This window comes from Lissotriton vulgaris, chromosome 8, assembly GCF_964263255.1.
Source record: "Lissotriton vulgaris chromosome 8, aLisVul1.2, whole genome shotgun sequence".
NCBI classification, from domain to species: Eukaryota; Metazoa; Chordata; class Amphibia; order Caudata; family Salamandridae; genus Lissotriton; species Lissotriton vulgaris.
Window position 1 is genome coordinate 1,563,995,217 of NC_141696.1, and position 19,205 is coordinate 1,564,014,421.

Here is a 19,205-nt window from a genome sequence, read left to right on the forward strand (position 1 = left end):
ATTCCCCACTAGCGTCATCCCCCAGGCCGCGCCGTGATTGGCTGCCGGCCCGAGAGAAGGAGAGAGGCCGGCCGAAGAAGGACGACGAAGCAGGAGCGGCGGGAGCCCACTCCGCGCTCCTGCGATACCCCCGTGAAGCTGCTGACCTTCCCCGGGGCTCCCGAGAGAGAGAGAGCCCCGGAGCACAAGGAGAAGGCTGGCGCAGCAAAGGAGACCGGCGCACCAGACCCGGTGAGTGCTGCGGCCAGCAATGGAGAGGAGGGGCGTCGGGACACGTTGTCGGTGTCCGCCCCTCCCCTCGAGTGAATCCCTGGTTGTGCCCTGAGGTCCGTGAGGCCTCCCACGAAGCCGAGTCCCCCGAGAGGGACTCCGCCTGCCCTACCAATGGTCTGAGCCCGGCGAGGCTCCCCTGTGGCCCCCTCAACCCCTGAGCCCCGAGAAGGCTCCATTTCCATGTCGGCCTCCGAGCCCCGAGAGGCTCCATCCATATGGCAGCCCCAGAGCCCCGAGAGGCTCCACCGTGCCACTACCCCCCTCGTTCTCGAGCCCGAGTGGCTCCACCAGTTGGCACCCCTTTTTCCCCAGGGCCGGCGAGGCTCACACGATGTCCCTCAGTTGCCCAGCACTTAGTGGGCAACTGCTACGTTTAGGTTTGCCCCGGGCTCCCTGCCCTGAACGTCGAGACTCCTGGGCCCCTTGCCCCAGAAAGGCCCGCTGGCCTGTGGATGGCTATGGACTAAGACTAAGGTGATCCCTACAAGTATTCTATGTTGCACCTCTACCGGTGCCCCTGTATGTTGTGTACCTTGACCTCCTTCACCCCCCTCTGAATACCAGATGTCCCCTGTATGTGATTCCTGGCAGTGGTCCCTTGGCCCTGTGCTGTACCCTCTTCCCTGTAGCCCCTGCCCGTGCCCCTGGCACCTTGTACAATGTATGTTCCTATGTGTCCTGCTTAATACAAAGACTATTTTTATATATATATCTGGTGTGGAGTTCCTTTTGTGGGAGGCCGGGGATGTTGTTGTTGGTGGGTGCGTGCGCAAATGCTTCACATGTCCTCCGAGATAGGCCTGGCTGCCCGCGCCGCGTTACCCAGAGGGCGAACAGGGGTCGACTTTTCATAGGAGTGGCGGTCTCTGACTGGCTGTGGCGCAAGCCCTGGCCGGCCGGGGGTCCCATTTCCTACACCTGCGAAGACCCTTAGGGGTCCTCCATCAGCTCAACGTCTACATGGCTCAGTTCGCCCCCATCGTCAGAACCTACGGACTCAACATTGTGTCATACGCAGACTACACCCAACTCATCCTCTCTCTATCCAACTAACACAAACCACCAGACAAAACTTTCGAGATGGCATGGAAGCCATCGCCAAATGGATGAAAAACAGCTGCCTACAAATAAAAAACCAACAAGACGGAAGTAATCATCATGGGCCCAACCCTGACGCCTGGAAGGGCACCTGGTGGCCCCCCTCCCTCGGAAACCCACCCGCCCTCTGTAGTACTGAAGATTCTGGACCCGTGTTATAAACATAGTCGTACCATGACGATTTTGGTATCAACAGACCGGTAATTATTGAGATACAATGCACACGCATTTCCGTCATATTCGAGTGACGAAATCACCCTGAAATCGGAGTTTCCATCTTGAACCCTCAGGTTCCATTTTGTGAACGACAGCCATTTTGTGATTGCCCTCACCTAGGCTAAAAGACTAAAGCCAAGATCGAGTCAGAAGGACACGTATACCTTTGCTGACTCCTCTGTGACCTGGGCGAGCTGAGTCCATTGCCTGAAGCCAAACCTGTTCGGCCAGTTCCTTTCCCAGTGGCCGAACGAGATTAGCATCGAAGCACAACATGTCATAAACCTTTCATCGCACACAAACTATGTCTAATCTCACACACACCTGTCTCTGTTTCTTTCTTTATGACTTGCTTTACGTTGAGGAGGTGCCCGTTTTTATTAGGGGTCTGTCGATATCTGATGGAAATATTGGGCCTTGCCGGATAGTTGATTGTGAGCTGAACAAACTGAAATATGGGCTGGTCATCATGACTCTGCTTTTTCTTTGTAGTGGAAATATGTGAATGGTCAACTGTAAAATAAGGAATGTTTGCCTAAAGCATAATATTTTGTATAAAAAGAGAAGGCTGGTTTTGTAAGATTGAGCAGTCTCCTGAGAACATACACTGTGTTGTACTTCTAGGATACCTGTTACTGGCTGCAGCCAATAAATACGATCTTTGACTTCACCTAGAAGACTCTGTGTTTCTGTAGTCTGAAACAGGAAAAACTCAGTCTTCGGGTGTGTAACCTGGCACCGCTGGGTTCTTAAAACCCAGTACTTCACCACCCCCACGGACCACGCGCGCAACCTGGGAATCATGCTGGACTCAGACCTTAAAATGGATTGCCAGATCAACTCAGTCTCGTCCTCCTGCTTCCACACCCTCCACCTCCTACGAAAGAGCTTCAAATGGATTCCCCTTGAGCACAGAAAGACCGTCACTCCCACCCTGGTCACCAGCAGACTCGACTACAGCAACGCACTCTACGCCGGAATAAAGAAAAACCTCACCCGCAAGGTACAGAACATCCAGAACGCTGCCGCAAGACTGGTCCTCAACCTGCCAAAACATTGCCACATCTCCCAGCACCTGCGCACACTCCACTGGCTCCCTATCGAGGCAAGAGTCACCTTCAAGATGCTCACCCACGCACACAAGGCCCTCCACGACACCGGACCAGTGTACCGGATTGGCTGACTCAATTTACAGGCACTCCAAAGGACCCTAAAATGAGCCCAGCTCTCCTACGCCGTGGTCCCACGCACCAGAAAAACCAGATCAGATCCTTCTCATTCCTCACGGCCAAGGCCTGGAACGCCCTTCCGCTCCACCTCAGACAGGCAACATCACTTCCTATCTTCGTAAGAGACCTCAAGACCTGGTTCTTCGACGGACTCCCTCCTTGATGGACGAGAACCTGCACCCAACCCTACACCCAGCACCTTGAGACCCTTATGGGTGAGTAGTTGCACTTAACAAACTCCTGAAAAGTTGGTGAGTGTGAAAATCAAGCACTAGAACACATCAGGCAAGATTTCTCAATATGGGGGGGTGCAGCAGGCCGCTACCGTTAGCGTTGCGAAAAGTGCTGCTCGACTAGAAAATCCACCTGAACGGTAGAAAGAAGCACCGCCCTCTGGCAGGCCGAGTGGTGCAGTTTGCACTGATTTTACAGCAGGGGTCCCCAAACCGGTCCTGGAGGGCTGGATCCATGCCAGATTTTTAAAATTACTACATGTATCTCAATGGGGATATCCAAAAAATCTGGAATGGATCCGGCCCTCCAGGACCGGTTTGGAGACCCCTGTTTTACAGCGTGAAACAAGCTCCCAGGGCTAATAATTAGTGCAAGCAGTGCAATGTGCCGAATTCCAACACTCGTGGGACTCTGCAGAACCTTGCTGAGTTTTTATGTAACCACTCCGCGAGTTCCACTTTTGAGGTTTCAGCTTCAAATATACAGGCATGATCCTTTTGCACAGCTTCAGAGGGCTGCTGCAACCTTGTTCTGGTCTGGAATTAAATGCCCATTCTCGCACCCATTTTGTTTTTGGAAGGATCCAAGTACATATCTTTTATGAAGCTATGCATAAGTATCAATAATGCAAATTCAGTCACAACTTAAAGGCCATTCAGCACCAGTAGGGACCCAAAGAGACTAGAGTCCTAAACCTTACGCATTCCGGCACTACTTTGTTAGCCATGACAGTGCTGAGTATCGAAGACCACAGTACTCGCCGATGAACCAACTGTGCTTGTGAAAGTCATATTTCAACTTCTTTGCTCAGGCCGTTGCATGCTTACCAATCTATGGCACAGTAAGTAATGTGAACACAGCACTTGACCCCAGGTCGATGCCGGGAACTGTATTCAAGTTTACAAGATATTTTCCACGCCTAGCTCTTATAGCACAGGATTTTGCACAGGGTGCGCCTCAAACATGTTCATGCTGAAAAAAAGGGATTATGGGTAGCAGTACCAGGGGTGTCTACTTACTTGGTTACTCACACGCTTACCTTCGTACAGTTGTGGCAAGGAGGACTTGTGGCCATAAACCAGTCCCCATCTTTCAGCTGCTTCCTTGAGATTCTCTGCTCCTATGTCTGAGAGGAACTTGGGGCAGCAACTGCTTGGGGCCCAAAGTAGACAATGTGCCTCCCAAGAGAGCCTGGATCTAGGGGTGGAAGCACACATGAGCTCCCGTCACCGTAAACCATGAGGTTCCAACTTCAGGACCTGCTGCTTTCCGCACTCCTCAGAATCTCTCCCAGACAGACAACTCCATGCAGCCTTGCATCAACCACTCGAAACAATCACCAGAGACCATCTCCACACACTGCAACCGCCAAGTCCGGTCACACAACGGGTCCCCTTCCGGTACACTTCCATCAGTCACAGTCTCCAGTTCGCTGGAGTTTTGGGGTTGACTCCCAGTCAAACCTAAAACCAGGCCCTGTCCTCAACTCCAGAAAGGTGGAGTTGCGGTAGACATGGTCTACAGTGTAAACAACTCTCCCACTCTGGTAGGTGTTCTAGTTCATACATCAAGATCATTTAGCAGTAAAACATTTGGTGCAGACAACATGAATGAAAGAAACAGATGGATAACAAACTGCAAATGAGAGAATGTAATTAAACCAGAATCCAGGAACTACAGTATGGATAATGCAATAGAACAGAAACATGATAAATGAGTGCTGGTGTAGTGCAAACAACTTCCCCCTACAGTTATTACGGCCAAAGGCATCTCCATAGGAGTAAAGACCGAATCGCACAGTTGATGTTGGCCAATCATATTCCCAAATCTTCAGACAGTCGCAGGATGCCTCAAACTTGATGCATAAAACAACCACAGAGATGTTAACACTTCTCAACTTTGAGTCAAAATTAAGAAAAGTGAGGATGAAGCGTTTGAGTGTAGTGGAGAGTTTTAGATTATAGCGGCACTCTCAAATTACTCTGGTGGCGCGGCAGAGAAAGTGCTGCTGGAGAGGGCCTGCACCAGGGCACATACAGTCTGTAGGAGAGCATGGTCATGGTAACATCTACTCCAACCCAAAAGAGAGGAGAACTAGAGTCTACTGCTGCAGAAGTAGTGTTGTACAACTGGTCCACAGCTCCCAGTGGGAGGGTTGGGGTCTGTGCCACTGTATACACACTCTACATCAGAGCACGTCTGTGCCAACCCTATCCAACAGCACTGGTGGCAACGTCAGTACAGTGCATGAGTGGCAGCTTCCCCCACCTTTGGCTTGCGACATGCCTCGAACAACCACTTAGGTAGCCAATATACATGCACCTTGGCAACACCTCGTGAAGGGAACCCCTGAATCATGGCACTTAACTAGTGATACCATCAGACAAACTACAACCATTATCAGTTTCCAACCTTAGGGTAAACGGCCGGGGGCTGCACCTCCCTACAGGCGCCCCCTGCAGGAGAGTGTGCGGACTGTCGGCTGATCACAGTCTCTGCTGGGGGTGGGGGTGTGAAGCAAAGGTGCAGGTGACCAGATCTTCAACACTGTGCCCGCGACAGCTGATGGACTAGGAGTATGGCAGCTGCCGGAGCGGACGAAGGGGAGCAGTCAGGACTGCACAGTGAGTACAGAAAGAGCACCACCTGCCTGGAGGTCAGGAGCGTAGGAATGGCCCTGCCGTATGGGCAGTGCGTAAGCCCTGGAGTGTCCAAGAATCCATTTAGGGTAGGTGCAATGGCAAGGGTATCACCTTATCTTCTCTTATCCCTTAGACATTATTCCTTCGCAGTTCCAATTTAAAACACAGCTATACAATACAAATGATATATACTACAATAATCGTACAAATCATAGAAAAATCAGACAGGCGCAAAGATTCTTATAAACCAACAGGCATGAGTGACTGTAAGGAGGGCCCAATCGAGGCTCCAATCCAAGCTTGTGCATTTCCAGCTGTGAATCCTGCCATGTAGGAGATAACATTATGACCCAAATGTTCACTTAAACATAGCATCGCAAATTTGCAGTTTGGAGTACTTTATCCAAGTGGCTGTTGACCTCCTCTCTACTGTATATGGTCAATCTCAAAACTGCTACACTGCCACACCCCCCCTTAGGTCACACCGCTGCACGCACCCTGCACACGCTGCAGCTCTGTAATCTGTCCAGCAGACGGCATGTTTCCAGCAGAATGGGCTTCTACGGTTTGCAGTATTCCAGGAATGATTATTTAAGACCAGAAAAAAAATACAGCCAGGCCAAAAATAAATAGTTTACTGTCAAGTTTGCATTTCACAGTGGCACCAAGTTCTTAGATTGTTTCGCAGTCTGGAAAATATCTCCTTCATAAAAAAATACTGACTGGGGAATATCCTCCCGCCTTGTTTTGTCGTCCGGGAGACGAGCGGATATCCGGAGCTGCGAGTAGTAGCCAATGGCGAGTCCCAAGGAAAGAGCACAGCCAATCACAGGTCCAGAGACGAATGGCGCGTCTGGTAGAACGGACCATTTTCCTGCAGAGAAGGGAAATCATACTCAGTTAAAACATTGGCTTGTGTTTTGTTCAAACTGTTGTACCGCTATGACCTGATACACAAGAGACGATCCAACATCTTGCGCACTGTTCAGTCTTCACAGAAACAAAACAGAGTAGAGGCAACAAGGTTTCATACAGACACCTGTCGACAGACAAGCAAGGCCCATCCATAGCACCGACAGGTCCTTGCGGGTCACAGGACCAAGCTTTCTCTGACCAACCAGTAAAGGCAATATGCTAAAACCACATTGTTATGCTCCCTGCTAACCCTGGGCTGGCTGACTTCTTCAAGAAGGGACTCCCTCAGGATTAATATGCTTTTCTGAACTTCTACCAAGTCAAACGGAGGACTCCATGTCCTTAGGTCGAGTCTTTAGGAGAGCACAGCTTACTAATTGTGAAATACATATTATGGCCTTACTGAGAACATTCAGGGGCTTGGAGCCCGCTCGTTTCTTACCAGTGGTTGGGTTTCCTGTCACTCTCAGTTGTCTGCTTCTTATTCATGGTCCAGCTTCTCCATCCTATATTTGTCCCTCCCATGGAGAATAGCCTCTTTACCATCTCTTGATTGGATGGCTTCTATGGTTCCACTGCTTGTTGTAAAGCACTATCTTTTTTTCTTTTGGATTAAGTACTCCATAAGAGGTCATGTGTTTTCCAGCTGTCTCCCTTGTGTACTTCTCTCTCCCTGTACTCCATGTTGCTCTATCACATGTGTACTTATCTTTGCCCCCTCCATGTTGCTGTCACCCTTGTGCATTTCCCTCCCCCATTACTTTCTCATCTGAGTGCTTCTCCATGGGCCGCTCCACGCTAATCTTTCGCCTGTTGCTCTCCTCCCTATCCACGCTTCCTGTGTTACTTCCACCAACCACACCCCCTTCTCTCGTCTGCTGCTCCTCCTCCATGCCTAACGCTCTGTGTGGCTTCTGTCTCCCGTGTTGCTTTCCCCCCCACACCTCTGTGTTGCTTCTTTCCCACCAACACTCTCCGTGTTGATCCAACTTGAGAAAAACCTTGCATCTTTTAGTAGGCGAGGCGCATGCATGTGTGGTGAATCTGCCTACAAAATGATACAACAGTCATGTCAATGCTAAAAACCATTGGTAAAGACAAAAGGCCCCAAAGGTGAGACTTATTGGTTTATCCAATGCTTTTGACAATGTGACAGTATCAGTCCTGACAGTATCACTGCAAGTGCTCAACATGCTGGAAAAGGCTCTGCTTCCTGCTGCTATGTTTGAGTTTTTTTTCACACACTGAAGATTTAACACTGTAAATGACAAACAAAGCGAGCGCTGCCCGCGAACCTGGGGGCAGCAAACCTTCTCACCTAATAAGGATAAGACTAATTTTTAAAAGTCTGTTAAACACAGCTTCACCTTGGTGTCAGATAGAGATGTTGTTACTAATACTTAAACATACAGGTACTCTGGGCTCAAAGAGTTTTACCTCCTGACACAGCTTATGATGCATCGGTGTAGCCGACTACAATGGAGAGCTTGCGCTGCAATGCATGAGGGGCTATTTTACATCGGAGTTACAGACTCAATGATCACACGTTTACTTCTTTATCTCATACATGCACTGCATACAGAGGGCAATCATTTTTAAATGTTTTTACTTTAGTTGGAGTATTTGCAGCTTTGTCAGGAGCGGAGTGCAATCCTGACTGTAAGACAGCTGCCATCTGTTCTCACCACGTCCGAGCTCCTGGTCAGCCGTGCCTGCACTGCTGCTGTGACTCTTCCATTCATTCCTGCTGGGTCTCTGTGTCCACATCCTGAGCATCCAGCAGCTCCTGTGATGCCGCTGCACTGAAGTGCCACCTGGCCTGGCAGTTCGGTCTGGACTGTTCCCATGGGGCACAGGGTCAAGACTGATTTGCATATGGCTGGGTCCAAAATGGGGTGGCATAGTGGGCAAAAGAATGATTAATTTAACCCAGATCTCTGGACTGAGCATGAATGTTTTGATTTACTCTGCATTCCGTCCATCAATTATGTGTCTTTTCCCTACTCAGGGGCAGCATAAGATCCTGTTGCTCTCCTCCCTATCCCCAGGCATTTGTTGCAATCAGCAATAGCAGGGGCGAGAGGGGGAAAAAAGACAAACTGATGTCAAGCACCAGCCACTCTTGTCTCAAGCACCAGCCACTCCCGTCTCAAGCACCAGCCACTCCCGTCTCAAGCACCAGCCACTCCCGTCTCAAGCACCAGCCACTCCCGTCTCAAGCACCAGCCACTCCCGTCTCAAGCACCAGCCACTCCCGTCTCAAGCACCAGCCACTCCCGTCTCAAGCACCAGCCACTCCCGTCTCAAGCACCAGCCACTCCCGTCTCAAGCACCAGCCACTCCCGTCTCAAGCACCAGCCACTCCCGTCTCAAGCACCAGCCACTGCCGTCTCAAGCACCAGCCACTGCCGTCTCAAGCACCAGCCACTGCCGTCTCAAGCACCAGCCACTGCCGTCTCAAGCACCAGCCACTGCCGTCTCAAGCACCAGCCACTGCCGTCTCAAGCACCAGCCACTGCCGTCTCAAGCACCAGCCACTGCCGTCTCAAGCACCAGCCACTGCCGTCTCAAGCACCAGCCACTGCCGTCTCAAGCACCAGCCACTGCCGTCTCAAGCACCAGCCACTGCAGTCTCAAGCACCAGCCACTGCCGTCTCAAGCACCAGCCACTGCCGTCTCAAGCACCAGCCACTGCCGTCTCAAGCACCAGCCACTCCCGTCTCAAGCACCAGCCACCCCCGTCTCAAGCACCAGCCACTCCCGTCTCAAGCACCAGCCACTCCCGTCTCAAGCACCAGCCACTCCCGTCTCAAGCACCAGCCACTCCCGTCTCAAGCACCAGCCACTCCCGTCTCAAGCACCAGCCACTCCCGTCTCAAGCACCAGCCACTCCCGTCTCAAGCACCAGCCACTCCCGTCTCAAGCACCAGCCACTCCCGTCTCAAGCACCAGCCACTCCCGTCTCAAGCACCAGCCACTCCCGTCTCAAGCACCAGCCACTCCCGTCTCAAGCACCAGCCACTCCCGTCTCAAGCACCAGCCACTCCCGTCTCAATCACCAGCCACTCCCGTCTCAATCACCAGCCACTCCTGTCTCAATCGGAGGCTAAGCTTTGATGGAGACTTGCTGAGAAAGCAAAATTGACTCCAACACGGGAGCATTCAAAACAGCGCATGTGTTGTGAGTACTGGTACAGCCTTTGCTCTTTCTAAAAACTCTACAATGGAAGAGCTTCTAAATAATGTGTAAAGTATATATTCAATAACTCAGAATAAAATCATTTATCAAGGCTCAATTAACAAAGGAAGAAAAGAAGCCAGTGAGGAGGAAAGGGTGAAAGGGAAGAGAGAGACAGAAAAGGAGGGCTCACTTTACTGAGTGTCTTAGGAGACAACATGTAGAGAAACATTCCAGCAGCAACAGCTCTGACCTTCCTGGTCAGTGTCAGTGCTCTCCCCGCGCAGCCCCACCATTAAGGGTCTGTCCCTAAACTCCTTCCAGGCAGGTGTTCGAGGGCCCCCCCCCCTTCCCCGGCTCATGCCTGCGCCTCATTCCTGGTGGTCTAGTGGAAGAGCACCCTGCTCATCTGCTATTCCGCTCTGCATCATCTGTTTTACTTATGCCTCTTTTCTCTCCTGTCTCTTTTGCCACTTTTCCTCTTTTGCCACTTTCTCTTTTGACTCTTTTCCCTTTGCCTCATTTGGCTCCCTCTTCCCGCACTCCCCACCTCTGCTACCCCCACGGTTCATCCCTTCTCCAGCGTGACGATCCTGCCTCCCAGTTGATTGCCCTACCTCCCAACCCCTACCGAATGGAGGCCGCTGCGTGGCAAAAATAGCAAGACCTCTGACCTTCCTGGTCAGTGTCACCGTTATTCCCGTGCAGCCCCACCGTTAAGGGTCTGCCCTTGAGCCCAAGCTCCTCACCAGGTAGGTGTTCGAGGCCCTCCTCCACTCTCAGGCTCCAGACAAACCACTGAACTGCATCCTCAATGTATGCTCCCTGCACAGACACGCCATAGAAATCTGGAACCTCCTCAAGACAAACACCAGACATCGCCTTTCTCGCTGAAACCTGGACCAACTCCAGCTCCGCATTCATTGCAACCGCCATCCCCGACGGATACATGATCCTGAGGAAAGACTGTCTTACCCGCCCAGGAGTGTACCTCACCATCATCCACAAAGGCTCCCTTCGTATGACAACCACCGACTCGGACGACCCTTCCCCCCGCATGAAACACATCCACTTCCAGATCATGACCAATCCCTGAAAGATGCTCAGCTGAGCTCTCGTCTACCGACCGCCTTGCCCCAGCGCTCCGTTCACCAATGTCATCACGACCTCATTGCACCCCATGCCCTCGTCTCCACAGATTACATACTACTCAGAGACTTAAACTTCCACCTGGACAACTATGACGACCTCAACACCACCGCCCTCCTAGAAAACCTCACCAACATAGGACTGAAGCAACTTGTCTCCATCTCCACTCACACAGCAGGACACACACTCGACCCTGTCTTTGCAGGAAGAAAAAAGATCTTCTTCAGCCCCACCATGGAGCTCCTCTGGACGGACTACTACATCCACTTCTCCTTCAGAAAACCCACCGCACACAAGCATGCGCGCCGCCTCTAATGCAGAAACTGGAACAAAGTCTCCGAAGAACACCTTACCTCCGCCATCACCAGCAATCGACCCCCAACTACGAAAGATGCCAACACCGCGGCAAACAAGCTTCACCAATAAATTGCCAACTGTGCCAACACACTCGCCCCTCTCCAGAAGACTGTAGGACGACACAACAAGAAAGCAAACTGGTTCACCACGGCACTTCCAAAATCCAAGCGCTCCCGCCGGCTACTAAAAAAAAGATGTGGAGAAACAGCAAAACTCCGGAAACACGCACCGCCTACAAAACAGCCACAACAGCTCACCACCAACTGATCAAATCCACAAAGAAGAATCTCCTCCAACGCCCTCAACTCCAAGGAACTTTTCTTCATCATACTGGAATTTGCCAACAGCAAGACAACAGACAACCCTTTTCCCAAGACTTCTGCAACCGCCTCTACCCCCACCCCCACCCCCAGTGACGCCACCAAACAGACCCTGCTCACAACAGAAGACCATGAAGAGCATCCACTCCAGAGTTCTCTCAGATCCCTGCCCGCCACACATCTTCCACATGGCTGCCTCAAATGATCAATAGCTCCCTCGAGACCACGACATTCCCCCACAACTGAAAGCACGCCAAAGTGAAACCCCCTCCTAAAGAAACCCTCCGCAGACCCGACGGACTTCAGGAACTTCCGGCCTATCTTGTTGCTTCCTTTCGCGCCAAGTTCATGGAAAAGGCGGTCAACACCCAGCTAGCATACTTCATCGAAGCAGACATCCTAGATAACTCCCTATCAAGATTCCGCAGCAACCACAGCACTGACACTGCCCTCCTTGCCGCCACAGACGACATCCTCGCCCTCCTCGACCAAGGCCAGACGGCAGTCCTCACCCTCCTGGATCTATCAGCAGCCTCTGACACCATTTTCCACCGCACACTAACCACCAGACATCACGACGCCGTTTTCCAAGAAAAGGCCCTAGACTGCATACACTCATTCCTCACAGCAGAACACAGAGAACAAGACTCCACCCCTTCCTCTCAGAATGGATAGAGACCAGATGCTGAGTCCCCCATGGATCCTCCATCAGCCCCACCCTCTTCAAAATCTACATGGCCCCCTTCAACCATTGTCCGAAAACATCGTCTCCTACGCCAATGACACCCAACTCATCCTCTCCCTCACCAAGGAACCAGACGCCACCAGGTGCAACTTCTAAGAAGTGATGGCAGCTGTCACAACCTGGATGAAGAACAGATGCCTGAAACTCAACTCAGAGAAAATAGAGGTCCTCATCCTCGGAACCCCCTTCCGCATGGGACGACACATGGTGGCCCCCCACCCACACCGATAGACCATGCACGTAATCTTGCTCACAATGGCTCACCAGATCAACTCTGTCTCCTCCACATGCTTTAACACCCTCAGCATACTACTCAAAACATTAAAATGGGTACCCCCCACCCCCCCAACTCCATGAAAATGGTTACTCACACCCTCATCATCAAGAGACTACTGCAGCAATGCCCTCCACGCCGGAATGAACAAAAAACTCCCCCGCCAACTTCAGACCATCCAGAACGCTGCGGCCAAACTAATCCTCGATATCCCAGGGTGCAACAACATCACCCAACACCTCCGTGACCTCCACTGGCTCCCCGTTAAAAGAAGAATAACTTTCAAGCTGCTCACACATGCTTACAAGGCCCTCCACAACATTGGACTACAATACCTCAACAACTGCCTCGCCTTCCATACTCCCAAGAGAAATCTCTGCTCAACCGACCTCGCCCTAGCCATCGTCCCACGCTTCTACAGGAACAGAGCAGGTGGAAGGTCTTTCTCCTACCTCGCAGCCAAGACCTGGAATGATCACCTCCTTCGCCTCTGGCACAGCCCGACACTGCACCAATTTAGGAAAGACCTCATGGCCTGGATCTTCAAATGACCCCCTGTAGCTAAACCCTCCACCCCCCAAGCCCCAGCGCCTTGAGACACTTATGGGTGAGTAGTGCGCTTCATAAACCCTGATTGATTGATGAAGTGTAAACTGCCCACATCAGGGGCTCTTTACATATTTCGGCTATTGTTAACTTAATCACACAGAATGGAGCAGAACAGTAGAGGTCAAAGGGATGGTCACATCACCCGAGAAGTTATCCATGGGGTGCTTAGTGTCCTCAACAACACTCCTGCACAGTGACACACCCACCAACTATCGGTCCCAGAGGTGTTGGTGGACCAGGACGGTACTGGAGTGCCCAACCCTTGCACTGGTCCTCCATCTACATCTATGGAGAGTGGGGCTGCACCTCTTGCCCTGGTCCTCCATCCATGGAGAGGAGGTCTGCACCTCTTGTCCTGGTCTTCCATCCATGGAGAGGAGGTCTGCACCTCTTGTCCTGGTCCTCCATCCATGGAGAGTGGTGCTGCACCTCTTGTCCTGGTCCTCCATCTATGGAGAGGAGGTCTGCACTTCTTGGCACCGGCCTCCATCCATGGAGAGGAGGTCTGCACCTCTTGCCCTGGCCCTCCATCCATGGAGATGAGGTCTGCACCTCTTGCCCTGGTCCTCCATCCATGGAGAGGAGGTCTGCACCTCTTGCCCTGGTCCTCCATCCACGGAGAGGTCTGCACCTCTTGCCCTGGTACTCCATCCATGGAGAGGAGGTCTGCACCTCTTGTCCTGGTCCTCCATCTATGGAGAGGACGGCTGCCCTTCTTGGCACCAGCCTCCATCTATGGAGAGGACGGCTGCCCTTCTTGGCACCGGCCTCCATCCATGGAGAGGAGGGCTGCACCTCTTGCCCTGGCGTTCCATCCATGGAGAGGAGGTCTGCACCTCTTGGCACCAGCCTCCATCCATGGAGAGGAGGTCTGCACCTCTTGCCCTGGTGTTCCATCTATGGAGACGAGGTCTGCACCTCTTGTCCTGGTCCTCCATCCATGGAGAGTGGTGCTGCACCTCTTGTCCTGGTCCTCCATCTATGGAGAGGAGGTCTGCACTTCTTGGCACCGGCCTCCATCCATGGAGAGGAGGTCTGCACCTCTTGCCCTGGTCCTCCATCCATGGAGAGGAGGACTGCACCTCTTGCCCTGGTCCTCCATCCATGGAGAGGAGGTCTGCACCTCTTGCCCTGGCCCTCCATCCACGGAGAGGAGGTCTGCACCTCTTGCCCTGGTCCTCCATCCACGGAGAGGAGGTCTGCACCTCTTGCCCTGGTCCTCCATCCACGGAGAGGAGGTCTGCACCTCTTGTCCTGGTCCTCCATCTATGGATAGGACGGCTGCCCTTCTTGGCACCAGCCTCCATCTATGGAGAGGACGGCTGCCCTTCTTGGCACCGGCCTCCATCCATGGAGAGGACGGCTGCTCTTCTTGGCACCGGCCTCCATCCATGGAGAGGAGGGCTGCACCTCTTGCCCTGGCGTTCCATCCATGGAGAGGAGGTCTGCACCTCTTGGCACCAGCCTCCATCCATGGAGAGGAGGTCTGCACCTCTTGCCCTGGTGTTCCATCTATGGAGAGGAGGTCTGCACCTCTTGCCCTGGTCTTCCATCTATGGAGAGGAGGTCTGCACCTCTTGCCCTGGTCCTCCATCCATGGAGAGGAGGTCTGCACCTCTTGCCCTGGTCTTCCATCTATGGAGAGGAGGTCTGCACCTCTCGCCCTGGCCTTCCATCTATGGAGAGGAGGTCTGCACCTCTTGCCCTGGTGTTCCATCTATGGAGAGGAGCTCTGCACCTCTCGCTCTGGCCTTCCATCTATGGAGAGGAGGTCTGCACCTCTTGCCCTGGTGTTCCATCTATGGAGAGGAGGTCTGCACCTCTTGTCCTGGTCCTCCATCCATGGAGAGGAGGTCTGCACCTCCTGCCCTGGTGTTCCATCTATGGAGAGGAGGTCTGCACCTCTCGCCCTGGCCTTCCATCTATGGAGAGGAGGTCTGCACCTCTTGCCCTGGTGTTCCATCTATGGAGAGGAGGTCTGCACCTCTTGTCCTGGTCCTCCATCCATGGAGAGGAGGTCTGCACCTCTTGCCCTGGTCCTCCATCCATGGAGAGGAGGTCTGCACCTCTTGTCCTGGTCCTCCATCCATGGAGAGGAGGTCTGCACCTCTTGTCCTGGTCTTCCATCCATGGAGAGGAGGTCTGCACCTCTCGCCCTGGCCTTCCATCCACGGAGAGGTCTGGCACCTCTTGCCCTGGTCTTCCATCTATGGAGAGGAGGTCTGCACCTCTCGCCCTGGTCTTCCATCTATGGAGAGGAGGTCTGCACCTCTTGCCCTGGTGTTCCATCTATGGAGAGGAGCTCTGCACCTCTCGCCCTGGCCTTCCATCTATGGAGAGGAGGTCTGCACCTCTTGCCCTGGTGTTCCATCTATGGAGAGGAGGTCTGCACCTCTTGTCCTGGTCCTCCATCCATGGAGAGGAGGTCTGCACCTCTTGCCCTGGTGTTCCATCTATGGAGAGGAGGTCTGCACCTCTCGCCCTGGCCTTCCATCTATGGAGAGGAGGTCTGCACCTCTTGCCCTGGTGTTCCATCTATGGAGAGGAGGTCTGCACCTCTTGTCCTGGTCCTCCATCCATGGAGAGGAGGTCTGCACCTCTTGCCCTGGTCCTCCATCCATGGAGAGGAGGTCTGCACCTCTTGTCCTGGTCCTCCATCCATGGGGAGGAGGTCTGCACCTCTTGTCCTGGTCCTCCATCCATGGAGAGGAGGTCTGCACCTCTTGCCCTGGTCTTCCATCCATGGAGAGGAGGTCTGCACCTCTTGCCCTGGTCTTCCATCCATGGAGAGGAGGTCTGCACCTCTTGCCCTGGTCTTATATCTATGGAGAGGAGGTCTGCACCTCTTGACCTGGTCCTCCAACCATGGAGAGGAGGTCTGCACCTCTTGCCCTGGTGTTCCATCTATGGAGAGGAGGTCTGCACCTCTTACCCTGGTCTTCCATCCATGGAGAGGAGGTCTGCGCCTCTTGCCCTGGCGTTCCATCTATGGAGAGGAGGTCTGCACCTCTTGCCCTGGTCTTCCATCTATGGAGAGGAGGTCTGCGCCTCTTGCCCTGGTCTTCTATCCATGGTGAGGAGGTCTGCACCTCTTGTCCTGGTCCTCTATCTATGGAGAGGAGGTCTGCGCCTCTTGCCCTGGTCTTCTATCCATGGTGAGGAGGTCTGCACCTCTTGTCCTGGTCCTCCATCCATGGAGAGGAGGTCTGCACCTCTTGTCCTGGTCCTCCATCCATGGAGAGGAGGTCTGCACCTCTTGTCCTGGTCCTCTATCTATGGAGAGGAGGTCTGCACCTCTTGCCCTGGTCCTCCATCCATGGAGAGAAGGTCTGCACCTCTTGCCCTGGTCTTGTATCCATGGTGAGGAGGTCTGCACCTCTTGTCCTGGTCCTCCATCTATGGAGAGGAGGTCTGCGCCTCTTGCCCTGGTCTTCCATCTATGGAGAGGAGGTCTGCACCTCTTGCCCTGGTGTTCCATCTATGGAGAGGAGGTCTGCACCTCTTGCCCTGGTGTTCCATCTATGGAGAGGAGCTCTGCACCTCTCGCCCTGGCCTTCCATCTATGGAGAGGAGGTCTGCACCTCTTGCCCTGGTGTTCCATCTATGGAGAGGAGGTCTGCACCTCTTGTCCTGGTCCTCCATCCATGGAGAGGAGGTCTGCACCTCTTGCCCTGGTGTTCCATCTATGGAGAGGAGGTCTGCACCTCTCGCCCTGGCCTTCCATCTATGGAGAGGAGGTCTGCACCTCTTGCCCTGGTGTTCCATCTATGGAGAGGAGGTCTGCACCTCTTGTCCTGGTCCTCCATCCATGGAGAGGAGGTCTGCACCTCTTGCCCTGGTCCTCCATCCATGGAGAGGAGGTCTGCACCTCTTGTCCTGGTCCTCCATCCATGGAGAGGAGGTCTGCACCTCTTGTCCTGGTCCTCCATCCATGGAGAGGAGGTCTGCACCTCTTGCCCTGGTCTTCCATCCATGGAGAGGAGGTCTGCACCTCTTGCCCTGGTCTTCCATCCATGGAGAGGAGGTCTGCACCTCTTGCCCTGGTCTTATATCTATGGAGAGGAGGTCTGCACCTCTTGCCCTGGTCCTCCAACCATGGAGAGGAGGTCTGCACCTCTTGCCCTGGTCCTCCAACCATGGAGAGGAGGTCTGCACCTCTTGCCCTGGTGTTCCATCTATGGAGAGGAGGTCTGCACCTCTTACCCTGGTCTTCCATCCATGGAGAGGAGGTCTGCGCCTCTTGCCTTGGCGTTCCATCTATGGAGAGGAGGTCTGCACCTCTTGCCCTGGTCTTCCATCTATGGAGAGGAGGTCTGCGCCTCTTGCCCTGGTCTTCTATCCATGGTGAGGAGGTCTGCACCTCTTGTCCTGGTCCTCTATCTATGGAGAGGAGGTCTGCGCCTCTTGCCCTGGTCTTCTATCCATGGTGAGGAGGTCTGCACCTCTTGTCCTGGTCCTCTATCTATGGAGAGGAGGTCTGCACCTCTTGCCCTGGTCCTCCATCCATGGAGAGAAGGTCTGCACCTCTTGCCCTGGTCTTCTATCCATGGTGAGGAGGTCTGCACCTCTTGTCCTGGTCCTCCATCTATGGAGAGGAGGTCTGCACCTCTTGCCCTGGTCTTCCATCTATGGAGAGGAGGTCTGCGCCTCTTGCCCTGGTCTTCCATCTATGGAGAGGAGGTCTGCACCTCTTGCCCTGGTCTTCCATCTATGGAGAGGAGGTCTGCGCCTCTTGCCCTGGTCTTCCATCTATGGAGAGGAGGTCTGCACCTCTTGCCCTGGTGTTCCATCTATGGAGAGGAGGTCTGCACCTCTTGCCCTGGTGTTCCATCTATGGAGAGGAGGGCTGCACTTCTTGCCACCGGCCTCCATTGATGAAGCAGTGTGGCCCATCTTTCAAGACCTCCTTTAGCTTTTGTAACCCACAGACGATACCAGGCAATTTGTACAGATGAGAGAGCTACATCTCTGGGAAAATGCATCTAAATAAGATTCAGTCCCTGCAGGAGCCTATTTGGGATGATATCCAAAAGGAGACACACTTAATAACACGTTTGTCTTATGACTTCCCACATAAAGTTACTCCGAACAGAAGTACAGTCACATTCTGCATCATCTCTATGGAAAGTCAACTTGCGATCCCTATGGGAACCACATTTCGATGTCTTACCCTGGCGTCGTACTCCAGGACGAAGGGCGGGAAGTCGATCTGCTCTGGGGATATGGCTGTAAACAGCTGCTGAAGCCTCTCCACCTGGTGCACTTTATCCTTCAAACCAGACACGGTAAAGGTGGTGAAAAACCATGTTGATACCTAAGGAATTCAAGGAAAAAAACGCTTGATTACTGAGAGCCTGACAAAGCACAAGTGGAGATAAAGTACAGGATAAAAGATGAATCTCCAAAAGCGAGCACCACGCCTGAAGGCAGCCGGCAAATGTCAACATGCATGTGATTTCTTGACTGCTGCCATGAATCTCTTCCAGTGCTTGGCATATCGCTTACCTGTATCAGGACCAACAAAATACATCCCTAGGTCTCAATTTGACTTGGAAGTATGGGGGTGGCTTCTTCCCGCCAAACTCTAGCAACATCACCCCACTTGTCTGCTTTACCAGAATGGCGCGGGTGGGAATCTCACAGAGCCGGTGGAGAAAACCTGGCCAACTACACCGACCATACTGAAAATGTCACTACCGCGCTTTAGACTATGGTGGAGAGGGGGATGGGAGGTGGGAGGTCCTTCCAGCTTTGAGATATTTTAGCCACCTCCTTGTGCCTTAGCGGAGCACCTGCCCAGGAGGATACACAAGACGTGGGCGTGCTCCTAGCACTTTATTTTCTATCGACAGCTTTATGCTATCAACTGGTGCAACACAATATCAGCGTAGACGTCTCTCTACTGACTTGATAAAGAGCCCTTCAGAGAAAATCTCTAGCAACAGGAGTTCTGTGGAAGTTGTGCT

The 19,205-nt window shown here is 52.9% G+C and overlaps 1 protein-coding gene across 2 annotated transcripts in view; it reads right to left on the bottom strand.

The window, feature by feature from the left end:
- Nucleotides 1-4,686: 4,686 nt before the first annotated feature.
- The window catches only part of GDAP2 (ganglioside induced differentiation associated protein 2), a 305,146-nt gene continuing 290,627 nt past the window's right edge, over nt 4,687-19,205 (bottom strand). For both annotated transcript variants that reach the window (XM_086935835.1, XM_086935836.1), the window contains exons 13-14: nt 18,410-18,553; nt 4,687-6,566 (exon numbers count right to left, since the gene is read on the bottom strand). In XM_086935835.1, coding sequence (XP_086791961.1) covers nt 6,519-6,566; nt 18,410-18,553 — 192 coding nt within the window. In that variant the 3' untranslated portion in view covers nt 4,687-6,518. The remainder of the gene's footprint in view (nt 6,567-18,409; nt 18,554-19,205) is intronic.